Below are 15,550 nucleotides of genomic sequence, written 5' to 3' on the forward strand. Positions count from 1 at the left end.
GAGTGCCAAGTCTGGTTTCAGTCCCCAGGTCTTACCGAACAGAGTTCTGCATGCCCAGATCGCTGAGATCGCTTTCTTAGCGGCATGATCCAGTTGTGCAGACCAGTTCAGTTTCTTGTCCAGAATAATTCCGAGATATTTGACTTCATTGCTGAAGCCCAGTCTAACTCCATTCAGTATTGGAGGAGTGATGGAGATCATCCTTCGTCTGCCGAATGGAATTAGGACTGTTTTTAAGGGGTTTATGTTTACACCCTCCTGTAAACACAATGACATGGTGGTATTCAGAGTCGTTTGCATTCGGCTCGACAGAGTTGCGTCATCTTTACCTCTGACGATGAGGACGATGTCATCGGCGTATCCAATGACCTCGTAACCAAGCTGTGAAAGCTTGTTGAGAAGTGCGTCGACAACTAGTGACCATAACAAGGGCGAGAGAACTCCTCCTTGCGGGCATCCCTTGATCACTGACATTGTTACAGACGAATCTCCCAAGGTTGCTGTGATCACTCTGCTAGAGAGCATTGCGTGTATCCAGCTCCTTGAAGTGTGGTCGATTCCCTTATGAGAAAGAGCCGTATCAATTGATGCAAAGGACGTGTTATCGAAGGCCCCTTCAATATCAAGAAAGGTACATAGCGCCGTCTCCTGATAACTCAGGGACTTTTCAATCAACGTCACTAAGCTGTGAAGAGCAGATTCTGTTAACTTGCCGCATTGATAGGCATGTTGGTTCCTGTTCAGCGGGGAGTCTTTAAGAAACTCATCACGGATATATTTATCCATTATTTCTCCATCAGCTTGAGAAGTGATGAAGTCAGTCTTATGGGCCTGAAAGTTTAAGGTAGGGTTTTGTCCTTTCTTCCAACTTTGGGGATAAACACTACCTTCACCTTCAGCCAGTTATCCGGAATATGGCCCAGGATAAAGCTGGCTCTGAAGAGGTTGATGAGTTCGGACATGATAACTGCGGCCGATTTTTGTAGAAAGATGGGTAGTATGCCGTCTGGACCTGGAGACTTCATAGGGTCGAATGAGCTTAGAGCCCAGCCTATTGAAGCTTCCGTGAACAGTCGACGGGCCAGCAGGATGGACTCCCGAGACGCCATATGTCTCGAATTGTCCTGTCGCGACCCATGATTCGAAAGCATCCATGATTCTGTTTTGTAGATCATTTGCTGCCGAATTCAGGTCAACTGAAATTCGAAAGTTGCTGTAACTGAAAGTTCGTGAATCGATCAGGTGTTCCTTAAAGGATTCCAAATCTGTATTCTTAGGATTTCTGAACAGCTCTCTTTTCAGAGGGTTAGCCTCTATATTAAAAGCGATGTGTCTGTGGTCCGACAAACTAGTTTCATCGGAGACATGCCAATTTTTAATCCTTTCAGAAATAGAGGCGCTACACAGAGTGAGATCAAGGACCTCCTGTCTGATAGCGTTGATAAAAGTGGGGTTATTCCCTACATTACATACATTGACATCGTTAGAAGTAAGGTATTCAAGTAAGTACTCACCCCTGGTGTTGGTGTCCGAGCTGCCCCAGATCGTGTGGTGAGCGTTGGCATCGCAGCCGATCAGAAATGGCTTGTTGATGGCCTTGCAGTACCGCACGAGCGCAGCAACTTCGGGTGGCGGTATATCACCTTGGTCGCCCGGGAAGTAGGCCGACGCGACAACCATTTCCTGCTTTCCTCTGGTTGTCGGTACTTCAACCGTGACGGCAACGACGTCGCGTTGGATAAATTCTGTAATTGTAATAAAATTATGAAAATGATTTTGAAGCGTCCACCTTGGTTTGCTACACTCGAATTACATAGACTTACTGGTATTGAACCATTAGAAGCTATGTCAAATAAAATAATTAACAATTTTCGACAAAAATCGTTGCAATCCTCTATTGCTACGATAAGCTCTCTTTATAGCCAATAAGTTAGCAATTAAGTTAGTTATAAGTTTACTTCCCCTTTTCTGACAAGTAGGTTTAAATCCCTACGAACGATAAGTCCTAATTGCGGAAGCAAACAAATCGTAACAAATTTTTAACAGTGTTTAGAAGTCACCATTTGTGATTGTACACACATACTCATTACTTACTAATATTTATCATAAATACTTAAGCTACTAACAAATCCCCCCCTTATCCAATAAATAAGCGACAATACCGATTTCCTGAGGCTACGAAAAGACACATAAATGAAGAAATCGAAGAAATGAAGGTGCAAGGTATTATAAAATCTAGCACAAGTCCTTGGAATGCACCGGTACTTTGCGTGCCAAAGAAACCAGATGCCGACGGCAACAAAAAGTATCGCATCGTGGTTGATTTTAGAGCTTTGAATGAGGTGACTAAACCTGTTGTTTATCCGATACCGCTTATCAATGAGATATTGGATAATGTGGGGGAAAGCGAAATATTTTTCTTCCATCGATTTAAAATCGGGCTTTTATCAAGTCCCAATAGACCGCCATGACGCGGCAAAAACGGCGTTTTCTACGCCAAAAGGTCATTTTAAGTTTACGCGAATGCCAATGGGGTTGAAGAACAACCTTCAAGTTTTCAAAAACTAATGAATACTGTTTTGTTTGAGATCGGGGATGTAAAAGCATTTGTCTACCTCGAAGATATTATAGTTTTTGGCGACACAATCGCCGATCACAATGTTAATCTGCGTATAATACTGCAAGCATTGCGTAAACATAATTTGAAAATTGAACCATCGAAATGCCAATTGAGCCGTAGCGAACCAGAGTGGTCTATGTGCCATCGAGCAAATTGTTCAGGAGAAGCAATTTTCGAAAAATCTCTGAATAAAATGCCGTTCAACGGATTCTTTCAAACAAAATGTTCTAATATAAAAGTTATGAAGTGGTTTAACATTGGGATACATAATATTAACAGTTTCTTTGCGAAATCGGTGATTTTATCTCACCAATGTTCGTGGTCTATGTACATATCTGACTTCATATATATATTCACTGGAATCCTCGAATCGTTTCGGAACAGAGTGGTCTATGTACACAAACCCGGTAAATGACAAAGAAAATGACGGTAAATCGTATAAAATGGCTAGTGTCACATGTTATATGATACATATAGCATGTCACATGTAAGATGTCACGTGTTACATTACATGTAACACAAGATATTACATATTACATAATATTTAACATGTTACATTTTTCGTGTTACATTACGTGTAACATGTTACATATCACGTGTGACATGTACAAAACAAGTGGCATGTTCCTTATCACATGTAATATACTACATGTTACGTGTTACATGATAGTATTACATCGATTTATGTACATAGACCACTCTGTTCCGAAACAAAACGGCCATTCTGTTTCAGGAGAATTTTCAACACAGAATAAATCAGCTTTAAAATTCGATTTTCCGAAATTTTCTTAATCTCCCAACTTCAGCTTCTTGAGTAGATGCGGTTTATGCAAAAAACTCATTTTCGAAAAAAATGGTCTTTAGACCACTCTGTTCCGCAACGGCTCAATTTCTAAAGAGAGAAATAGAATATTTGGGTCATGTCATTAGTGAAAACGGCGTTAAGCCCACAAATGCAAATATACTGGCCATACAGAGCCTTAAGCCGCCCACTAACGTAAAAGGTATAAGATCGTTCTTGGGCACAGTAAATTTTTACGGAAAATTTATCCCTAACATCGCGGAAAAACGCAAACCGCTCAATGATTTGTTGAAGTAAGACGCTAAATTTGTGTGGGGAAAGGAATACCAGGAAGCGTTCGAATTTCTAGAAAACCTAAATTAATCCACCTAGCGGTCAGACCCAGCCTTTCTCATTCAAACTTATTATTTGTAAAATAGATTTACATGAACTCTTCAATCCAATAAATGTGTATTCACTTTTTGGGTTTCAAAATAATGATGTTGTAATTGAAGTATAAAATATTACATTTGACGTAATGTAAATGCTCAAGAAATAGCGAAATAAAAGAAATGACTTTTAGTTTCGAACAATTTCATCACGAGCGATACCGGGAACGTTCAAATAGTACGAAACCACATTTAAATTATGTTGAGGCCACATATATAGATCGAAGCAGGTATAGTTTTAAATAGCCTTTGAATTTCTTTTCTTTCCATTACTTTTGAACCACATATCAAATTGTTATGAAGTTTGTTATTTGTAAGTTTAAGAGATGACTCGTTCGTATGACACTAGTTATGTCCAAATAAGTCGTGTAATCTTTGAGATAATAGATTTTCGTTGTTTTATTAACAATTTAATACGTAACGGTTGCTTAGTTCGAATATAATCAAATGAAATGGGAACGTATAGGACAGCCAAACTTTGAAACCAAGTGTTAAATCATAATTCATCAGTTAACCCTTAACTATTCCGTTCATCTAATAATACTATTGATCAAATCGGTTGTGTACTTTCTGAGATAATGAAGTTTCGTGATTTTCACATTTCGGTACATTACAGACGAAGTTACAGTTCGATTACAGTAAAATTCAGTAGGGTGTTGTTAGTCAGCTGGACCTTACATTTGACACTAATTTCGTGAAAATCGGTTCAGCCATCTCTGAGAAAAGTGAGTGAGTTTATGTATTCTTCGGAATATGTTTCTTTTCATAGCTGGATTTCACATTTTTAAACATAACAGGCAAAGTAATAGTCCGATTGCAAAAAAAATCAATAGGGTCTTATAGGGGTTACTAGACCTTTCATATGACACTGATTTTGTGGGAATCGGTTCAGCCATCTCTGAGAAACATGAGTGAAATTAAACAGTCTTCAGAAGACGTTTCTTTTCATAACTTTTGAACCACAAGTTCAATCTATATAAAATTCAAAAGTTAAGGATTTTTAAGATAGCCCGTTCATTTGATATCAATTTTATTCAAATCGGTTGTATGGTTTCTGAGATATTGATGTTTCGTGATTTTTACATTTTTAAACATTACCACTAAAATAAAAATCCAATTACAATGAAATTTAATAGGGTCTTATGGGGCAACTAGAACTTTCATTTGCATATAATTTCATAAGATTCGGTCCAGCCATCTCTGAGAAAAGTGAGTGAAAATAAAAATCTGTACACACACACACACACACACACACACACACACACATACAGAAAATGCTCAGCTCGTCGAACTGAGTCGAGTGATATATGCCATTCGGCCCTTTGGAGCACTTTCATATCTTCGGTTTTGCAAGTGATAGCTATTCCTTCCTAGGAGAAAGGCAAAAAGTTAAAAAAATTATCAATTAGGAGTAAAATATTCATTATGAAGAAATAGCGAAATAAAAGAAATGACTTTGAATTTCGTACACTCCAATCACGAGCAATACCGGGAACGTACGAATAGCACAATACCAAATTTAAATTTTGTTGAGGCCATATGTTTTGATCAAAGCAGTTACAGTTTTAAATTGTCTTTGAGTTTCGTTTCTTTTCATAAATTTTGAACCACATATCAAATTGCTATGAAACTTCTCACTTGTGAGTTTGAGAGACAACCCGTTCAAATGACACTACATATGTTCAAATAAATCGTGTGATCTTTGGGATAATAGACTTTCGTTGTTTTTATAATTTAATACATAACGGTTGGAATGAAAATACGATTATAGTCAAACAAAATGGGAACCTATAGGAAAGCCAAACTTTTCATTTGACACTAAGATTGTTGAATTTAGTCCAGCCATTTTTGGGAAAACGAGTGAATTTGAAAAGTCACCGGAACATGTTTCTTTTCACATTTTTTGAACCACGTGTTTAATCACTATAAAATTCATCAATTAACCTTTAACTAGCCCGTTTATTTGATACCAATATTGTTCAAATCGTTTGTGTACTTTCTGAGATAATGAAGTTTCGTGATTTTCATATTTTGATACATTACAGACAAAGTAAATGACCGATTACATTGAAATTCAATAGGGTGTTATGAGGCAGCTAGACCTTTCATTTGATACTAGTTTCATGGAAATCGGTTCAGCCATCTCTGAGAAAAGTGAATGAGTTTAAGTAGTCTTCGGAATATGTTTCTTTTCAAAGCTGGATTTCACATTTTTAAACATAACAGGCAAAGTAATAGTCCGATTGCAAAAAAAATCAATAGGGTCTTATGAAATAATTAGACCTTCCAAATGACACTGATTTTGTGGAAATCGGTACAGCCATCTCTGAGAAACATGAGTGAGATTAAACACTCTCCAGAACACGTTTCTTTAAATAACTTCTGAACCACACGTTCAATCTTCATGAAACTCAAAAGTTGAGGGTTTTTTAAGTAGCTCGTTCATTTGAAACTAATTTTGTTAAAATCGGTTAAGTAGTTTGTGAGATAATGATGTTTCGTGACTTTCACATTTTTAAACATAACCTCTAAACTAAAAATCCGATTGCAATGAAATTCAATAGGGTCTTATGGGGAAACTAGACCTCTAATTTGCAATTGATTTCATGAAGATCGGTCCAGCCATCTCTGAGAAAATCGAGTGAGATTGGGAGAGCGTTACATACACACACACATACACACACACATACACACACATATACACACACACATACAGAAAATGCTCAGCTCGTCAAACTAAGTCGATTGATTTACGAGATTCGACCCTTTGGAGCACTTTTATACCTTTGGTTTTTCCAGTGATTGCTATACCTTTCTAGGAGAAAGGCAAAACGCGCTAATAACAGAGCCTGTTTTAGTCCGGCCAGATTATAAGGGCAGTTTTGTTATTACGACGGACGCTAGCAATCATGCTATTGGTGCCGTTTTGTCGAATGAAAAATCCATGCACCGGCCAAACGCATTCGTGAGTCGGGCACTTGTAGGTGCAGAAACAAGGTATCATATAAAAGAAAAGGAATTACTGGCAATTGTATGGGCCGTAGAATATTTCAGACACTACATTTTTGGTCAAAAGTTTATAGTTTACACGGATCATCGACCTCTTATAGCGATTTGGAGGCTTAAAGAGACGTCTCCAACGCTAACAAGACTGAGACTGAAGCTGCAAGGTTGGGAATGCAGCATCAGATATAAACAAGTAGGCGAGAATATAGTCGCGGATTTTTTATCAAGACTATCTGACGGGACATGTCAGGGGCAAGAAAGTACACCGCGGAAGGCTCGTTGGCATTTCATATGAGAATTTTTCACAAGCATTATCAAATGACCTGATACCAAGCGAGACAGTGGAAGTCTCGAAAAGAATATTGGACGAGAGAAATATAGAAGCTCGTATCGTCATTTTAAACAGTCGGACAGCATACAGAGAACTTCAGACACTGTATCAGCTGTCACATGGACTGAAAGAATATGTAGAGGATGGAATACTGAATTTAAAAAATTAGAATGTAGGCGGTTTCATTTTAAACGGTAGCGGAAATTCATTAATCGTCTGCCGAAAATTCTTTTCACTATTTTTGGAAAGTTTTAATAAAAGCCCCACGACCGTGAAAGCTGCCGGGGTTATTCATTTAATTTCATTTAGAAAAATCAAAATCAATTAATTTCTAGCAAGTGAGCTAGAGAAGCCAATTATTTTATACAATGCTGATAGCGAGCCTACACTAGTAGCGCCGGATCAGGTAGAAACGATTTTGAAAGAATTTCACGACGCGCCTTTAGGAGGACATGTAGGAGCACGTCGTATGCGCCAAAGAATCGGGACATTATTCACGTGGCCTAATATGAGGCGCGATATTGAGAATTAAATCCGGCAGTGCGACTCCTGCCAAAAGAATAAAATTTGCAGAGCAAACAAGATTCCGATGCAGATCACTACGACTGCGTCAAAGCCGTTTGAAAAATTATATATGGATATCGTGGTGTTACCCGAATCTGATAATGGAAATCGATATAATCTAGTCATGCAAGATGACTTGACTAGATACTTAGTTGTTACACTGATGCAAAATCAAGAGAGCTATACAGTAGCGGAAACCTTTGTCAAAAATTATATATGTAAATTTGGTGCGCCGTTAGAACTAGTTACAGACAACGGCACAAATTTTGTAAGCGCACTAATGAAAGATGTGTGCAAAATTTTGAAGATTAAAAAGATTACAACTAGTCCATACCACCCACAGACTAATTTGGTAGAAAGATCAAATCGCGAACTGAAAACATATTTAAGACAGTTTGTCGGCGGAAAGCCTAACGCATGGGATCAATTTCTCCCATTTTTTATGTTCGAGTATAACACTACCGTGAACTCATCCACGGGCTATACTCCATTCCACCTATTATATGGACGTGCGGCACGCATACCGACCTTTATATACAGACGAAAAAACCTAGATGACATTAACTACAAAACGTATGCTGCAGAGATGGAAAAGATCTTTTATGACCTGCGTGCGAATGCGAAGGCCAATTTAATCAAGGGACGATCCATTGTTGTAACGATTGATGATGTCACGCAAAATTTGAAAAAAATTAACTCCCCCCCTCCCCTTTGTCACAAGCTGTCACAACTTTATTGACCCCCCCCCTTAGTTACGTCACTTTTTTATATCCCCCAACCCTCCCTCTTCTTTGGTAATAATTGATTAAAAATCGAGAAATTTGTTAGGAATGCATTTTTTCTTAATAAGAACGATTTTACTGAAAGAAAAACTGAAACTAAAAGGAAAAAAAGCTTATAGAAGATAACTATAAAAGGCGTTTACTTCTTAGTCCAAGGATGCTGTTGATGGAGTCGCATATCGACGACATAGAAAGCCGAGACAGTGACTGCACCATAATTGCTGATTTTTGAAAGACCATCAATATTTAGTTCCTTTTCTTCAATCACTTCGCAATCCAAATCTTCTACACATGTTCTACACAATAGCCAAGCATTCTTATTTACGTTTTGTCACAGTTTAAGTATTGATTGGATTGAGAGACACTAAGTATTAATGTAATTGCGCTGTCATTCATAAACGGACAAGCACGGTAAAACAGAATTAACGAACATTATGCTTTTTCAACGCGAAAAAAAAATGTCATTTATTTTATCTTAAGCAAAAAAGGGATCGTAGAGCTGGATCGGAAAATGAATGATGCAAATATCATAAATAGTTCTGTGTTGAACTCTGTGGTTAAGTATGTGACTTTTTTTTTTGAGTTGAAATGCGATGTCACACTCAAGCTAACCCCCCCTCCCCCATATGTCACAAAATGTCACAATAATCGAAACCCCCTCCCCCCCCTAAACGCGTGACATCATTAATGGATGGTCCCCAAAAGTAAAGAAGGTCGCAAACTAATCTACGACAAGACTTCCAAAGACTTTAAACCTATGTGGGGAGATCTTGTGTTAGTAAAACATGTTTCGTCTGGACCAGGTCAAAAGCTCCAAAATATGTGGAGAGGACCTTATGAAGTGGTCGAAATTCCAAGCGAAATGACCACAGTAATAAAAAAACGGCAATCGCCTTGAGAAAGTTCATAATAATCGATTAAAGCGTTACTATGACTAGATTTACGAATTTGCATTTGTCTTTTTTTTAAAGAAATAACAGCCTACTAAAGATTTGACAACATGTTGCGTCGGACGACATGACGTCGGAACGCGCCACAGCGTGATACAGTACATTTTTTGAAATATACAATTAATAAACGACGGACAGCACGCCGAAAAAACACGACCAATACCGTACTGGATCGAAACCCGTACAGTATCGAAATCCGTACACCTTGATGTTTTTCTTCAGTTTTGAGCATTATGAAAATGAAAATTCATATGACAGTTATATGTACATATTCGCCGAACTGTTGACTTTCTGTTAAATTAAAATATAGTAGGCCATGAAACAGAAATATTAAAAATGAAAAATCAATCGTGTATCGGTTTCAGTTGTCATTTTATCGCATCGTTAGAGAATTCACTAAGAAAACGTTCTTCAGATAAAAGCGTTGTTCAAGTGGGATATAAGTGTTTTACTCTGTGAATCTTTTTGAAATCAGTTGAAAAGGTAAGTCTTTGTTATTTTCGAGCTGTATATTGTCTGGTAAATAGTGCAAATTGTATTTATTCATCAAAAACTGTGCCGTACGGATTTTGATCCTTGTTAATCGCTTGAATCGAAATCCGTACAGCGTGTGTATCATGCATATATTGTTGACCTTTCATCCTTGTTTTCAGCATTTTATGGATGAAAACAAGCATAAATATACGGCAAACAATTCCGAAAGAGCTGTGACAGAGGTGCGCAAGGGAAAGTCGTACCAGAAAGCTTCGAGAGGTTCCGGCGTTCTCGTAACTACAATTAAGGATGCCGTAACGAATGGCTACGAATCTCAATCAAAAGGAGTTCCACCAACCTTCACTGCTGGAGAGGAAGATTTGGATCATGAAGTAAGTGCTATGCATGGGCATAGCAATCGGAGGGCACGGGGCATTTGTCCCCTCCTTGAATCTGGACCTGGAAGAAGGCGTCTCGTAGCTGGTAGTTGAGAAAAATTTCATGTTTTTTTTTGTCAAATCATTCAATTGGGACCTAAAGCTATTCCAGTTTTTAGATATCATTAAAAGAAAGCCGCATTTTCTGAGCGAAACGTGATTTTCAAAAAAAGTTTATCGTTTTCTTTTGTCGTTTTCTATTTTTTTTAAAGAAACTTGACGTTAATACGCAACTTTTAAAAAGAAAGTCCAGGATGGAGAAAAGAAAAATAATTTTTTTATGGTAGATTATTTTTTTATGAAAATTCTATTCAAACATTTTCCAAAATATTTGTATTCTGATGATTTTAAAAGATGCAGAGAGTCATTTTAAATCAAAAAGCTTTGAAAGTAAACATTTTAAAGGCATTGGTTTTCGAGTTATTTCTAATTTAAGCTCGAAAAATTATAATTATTTTGGAAAATACACGATTTTTTTAAATTTGTCCATGGTTCTCCAGCAAAAACCATACGTTCATTGAAATGCTTGATCAAAAATATACAATTCATTCTTTGACAACAAAACGATTGGGCGAACGGTTCTCAAGAAAAGAGTTAAATGTTCTAAGTGATATAAATATATATAAGAATCAAATATTTATTTTCGAGTTTTATTATCTTAAGAACATATTTTTTTATGACATAGATACTTCACAGAACTAGTTTTACCCTATATTTTATATACATCATAAGTAAATGATTCGTCATCTTTTGAAAACAGCTTCGTTTGTATCTTATTTTCTGAAATCGGAACAACAGAGTAATACTTTTGTGTGGCAGCTATTATTATAGATTTTTTGAAAATATTGCTCCATTCTGTTACTCCTTGTTCATATGCCTCATATGATACCCAACTGAATGACATTTTTGATGAATTTTTATTACTTTTCTGATTAGACCAATCATACAATTCTTTTGCACTTGTAACGGGATGTTCATTGTACGGGCGAAATGCTGATTCTCCGGATGGTGGTTAAAGTTGGATGCAGTACCGATCGTGATATCACAGAGTCAAAAATTCGACACTATCTTGTTCCACTGAACAACGTGGTCACTTTCTGCTCTAATCTTTATTGATCGCGATAGAGAATTAGATGTATGGTGTTGTGTCTATAACGTACTTTATTCGAGTGAGGATGAAATATTCTTTCGATCTAGCTTACAGTAAAGAGAGCGAATAAAATAATGAGTTTCTCTTTGTGTGGTGTGGAGTTGTGTAGAGTTACATTCGATGTTCCCTTTTAGGGTGATAGTCCTAATATAGCGTTAACATTCCGCCCACCATTGAAATTTAATTTAAATTTACAATTATAATAATGTTTGAATCAGTAGTATAGGAATAATTGTCGGTTTCTGCCTGAGTTGAGGTATGCGTTCTCGGTTTTCTTCGCCGGTTGTATCGGATTGCGGTACAGGTCCTCTCGGGGCCCACTGATCGAAATGTCCTTCTGCATCGATGTTCCTCGACCAACGGTTGTGGGTTGACAGGTTGGATCTCGTTACCAAGCCGGTTGGTCAATCCCCAAGGTATCTGTCAAAAACGCGGCGACCTTAGATGGAGAAACCATAGTCTGGAATAAATTGATGGAAACTAGCTACTTAACTTGTGAGAGGACTCTAAGGCCCTCTCCCATCCAACATTGCCTTGTTAGTTATCTGGAACCTCGAACTACTGGAACGTCGCTGGGGGGTTGTCCTGTATAGGCAAAACACATACTCGAGTGATTGCTCGTTGAGAGATGCCGTCCTTGGTCTGAACTTTGATGACTCTAATGTGGCCGTCCCTTCCAGGAGAAACTTCTAGCACTCGACCGAATCTCCACTTCATGGGTGGCAAATTGTCTTCTCGCAGTAACACCATCGTTCCAATTCGGATATTATCTCGTTCATGGGTCCACCGCGTTCTTTGTTGAAGACCAGAGAGATATTCGGTGGACCAACGTTTCCACAGGCGACGCAGATATTCTTGAATGGTTTGCCACTGTGACAATCGATTAGCTGGTATTTCCTCATATGATGGTTCCGGGATGGCTGTTAGAGGGCGGTGTACCAAAAAGTGGCCAGGTGTCAAAACGTCCATATCATCGGGATGATTACTCATAGGCGTCAACGGTCTGGAGTTTAAACAAGCTTCCACTTGACTCAGAAGCGTCAGCATTTGCTCGGTTGTTACGAGTGCAGTCTTGAGGGTTCGGTAGAGATGGGTTTTGAGAGACTTTACAGCAGCCTCCCACAGTCCTCAGAAATGAGGTGATCTTGGTGGTATGAACTGGAACTGAATGCCCTGATTCGAGCACTGGTTGGCTACATGCTCTCGAGTTTGTTATGAACGGAACAGTTGGGCAAATTCGTTCAAAATGCGATGAGTACCGACAAAGTTGGTGGCGTTGTCGCTGAAAATGGATTTTGGAATCCCACGCCTTGTCGTAAATCGTTTTAGTGATGCGAGAAACGAATCAGCCGAAAGATCGCTAACGAGCTCTAAATGTACGGCCTTCGTTGACATGCAGAAGAATACTGCTACATAGCATTTTTGTGGGGCAGCCTTTCGATGAGGTGGCTTCAAATGGAAGGGGCCACAGAAATCCACACCTGCATTTAGGAATGGAAGTGTAGGAGACACACGAGCTGGCGGAAGATCTGCCATAAGTTGGTTCGATACGGTGGGTTTGCATCGAAAGCAAGTGATGCATTGATGCACTACATTTCGAGCAAGATTGCGAAGTCGAATTGGCCAAAATCTTTGACGCAGTGCTGACTTTAAGAGCTGCGGCCCAGCATGTAACAAATTGATGTGATAATGTCTCGCAATGAGAAGTGTTAAAGGATGCTTACTGTCTAAAATCATCGGTTGTTTCTGATCATACGAAACTAAGGCGTTGCGCAAGCGACCGCGCACACGTAGAATATCATTCACAAGGATTGGTGATAATGCCTTTATCTTGGACGTAGATTTAACTTGGCCATTTGTTTGAATTGACCGTTTTTCATCCGGAAAAGATTCCTGCTGTGATAATTGAACAAGGTTCCGTAAAGATGCTTCAAGTTCGCTTGTGGATAAGGGTCCAGTTATTCTTAGGTTTCTGTTCCCTTTTTTCGAATTGTAAGAGAATCTTCGTATGTAGGCAACCATGCGTATGAGTTCAGTAAAGGACGATTTAATACCGAAAATACTACTGGTGTCAACAACAGGTAACGAAGTAACGACCTTTTCCTCCAAGTGGTCTGCTTCGAAGAGATCGTCGGTAGTTCTGAGTAGAGTAGGCCAAAACCTGCAGGATTGGCTCAACCAAGCAGGCCCATGCCACCAGGGATTGTATTCGACGAGTTGAGAGGCTGGCATTCCGCGTGAAATCGCATCTGCTGGGTTTTCGGTTCCCGCTACGTGTCCCCATGTGCCAGCTGCCGTGATATGCTGGATTTCTGCAACCTGGTTTGCTACAAATTTCTTCCATCGACTTGGTGTTGCCACCAGCCAATGGACGACAATCATTGAATCTGTCCAAAAATACGATCGACCGGACACTTGTAATGCTTCTTGTACCCTTTCGTATAAGTGGCTTAATAGAAGAGCTGCTGATAATTCCAGTCTTGGTAAGGAGATTTGTCGTTTCTTCCCAGAGTTTAAGGGAGCTACCTTTGATTTAGCGGTCAGGAGGTGAACGGTAATCGTTCCGGTGGCAGTTACTGTACGTAAGAAGAGACACGCACCGTATGCGCGTTCCGATGCGTCACAGAACCCATGTAGTTCTAAGTTTGTTTCACTGATACAAGGAGCTGCCCATCGTGGTACGGAAAAGGTACGTAGAATCTCTAGGTCCTCGCAGAACTCTTTCCAGAACCTTTGTAAGGGTTCATCCAATGGAACATCCCACGCAAGTTTCAAAGCCCATAATCGTTGCATAAAAAGTTTCGATATCAACACAGTTGGGCCCAACAACCCTAACGGGTCGAACAATCTGGCAGCATCCGACAGTACTGAGCGCTTTGTGATTGCGCTCCTTTCCGGCCACTCTGGTACCTTAAAACGAAAGACATCTTCGAACGGTTGCCACAAAAGACCAAGGGTTTTTACTGGAGATGACGAAGAATCAATTTCTAATACGTCGCGGTTTTCTAGGAGCTCAGCAGGAATATTTTTAATTATGTTTGGGTTATTGGAAGCCCATTTGTGCAAGTTGAATCCTGCCGATTGCAGAAGTGAAATAAGTTGACTGCAAAGCTCCGTTCCTTCTTCCTCTGTATCGGTACCGCCAAGTAGATCGTCTATATAGAAATTCTTCAACAAAGCTTTAGCAGCCCTTGAGTGGGTCGATTTCCCTTCTGTTGCTAACTGTTGCAGACAACGCGTTGCCAGGAATGGCGCTGACGCGGTGCCGTATGTAACGGTTAAAAGTTCGTAACACTGAATTGGGTCGGTAGGAGAATCACGCCAAAGGATACGTTGCAGGTGACAGTCTGAAGGATGTACTAACACCTGCCGGTACATTTTTTCTAAATCGGCTACGACGGCATACCGATGACGATGAAAGCGAAGAATGATGCTGTATAGATCGTCTTGTTCGTTGTGACCAACCATTAGAGCATCATTTAGTGATAATCCTGTGTCAGTAGCGCAAGATGCGTCGAAAACCACTCGAAGTTTCGTGGTTGCACTGTCTGGCCTTTCAATACAGTGGTGGGGCATGTAGTATGGATTGGTTTGGAGAAGACTATCCTTGGTTGGATCTACAGGCGACATATGTCCAAGCAGTTCATACTCCCTGATAAATGATGCATATGCCTTTTTCAGTAATGGTTCTGCTTGCAAACGACGTTCCAAAGACAAGTATCGGCGAAGTGCTGTTGCATACGAGTCACCGAGCTGAGCGAGAATTGTTTCCTTTTTCGGGAGTGAAACAACAAACGTCCAGAGGAATCACGAAAAGTTGTGTTAGAGAAATGCGCTTCACATAAACGTTCCTCTATCGAAAGAGCATTTTCAGAATGGCAAGATTCGAGCTCCCAAAAGCGAGTAAGTTGGTGTTCGAGTTCGGCGTTGCTGCAAACCATTGTCAACGCGGTTTGCTGATCCGGAGTGGTGTCACATTTTCCCGACACAATCCAGCCAAAAACGG

General features: G+C 39.5%; 1 protein-coding gene across 1 annotated transcript; it reads right to left on the reverse strand.

Moving 5' to 3' along the window:
• Nucleotides 1-12,756: 12,756 nt before the first annotated feature.
• On the reverse strand, nucleotides 12,757-15,174 carry LOC129720109 (uncharacterized). The gene has a single exon (XM_055671531.1). The coding sequence runs from the start codon at nucleotides 15,172-15,174 to the stop codon at nucleotides 12,757-12,759; it is 2,418 nt and encodes an 805-aa protein (XP_055527506.1).
• Nucleotides 15,175-15,550: the final 376 nt, after the last annotated feature.

This window comes from Wyeomyia smithii, chromosome 2 (assembly GCF_029784165.1).
Source record: "Wyeomyia smithii strain HCP4-BCI-WySm-NY-G18 chromosome 2, ASM2978416v1, whole genome shotgun sequence".
NCBI lineage: Eukaryota > Metazoa > Arthropoda > Insecta > Diptera > Culicidae > Wyeomyia > Wyeomyia smithii.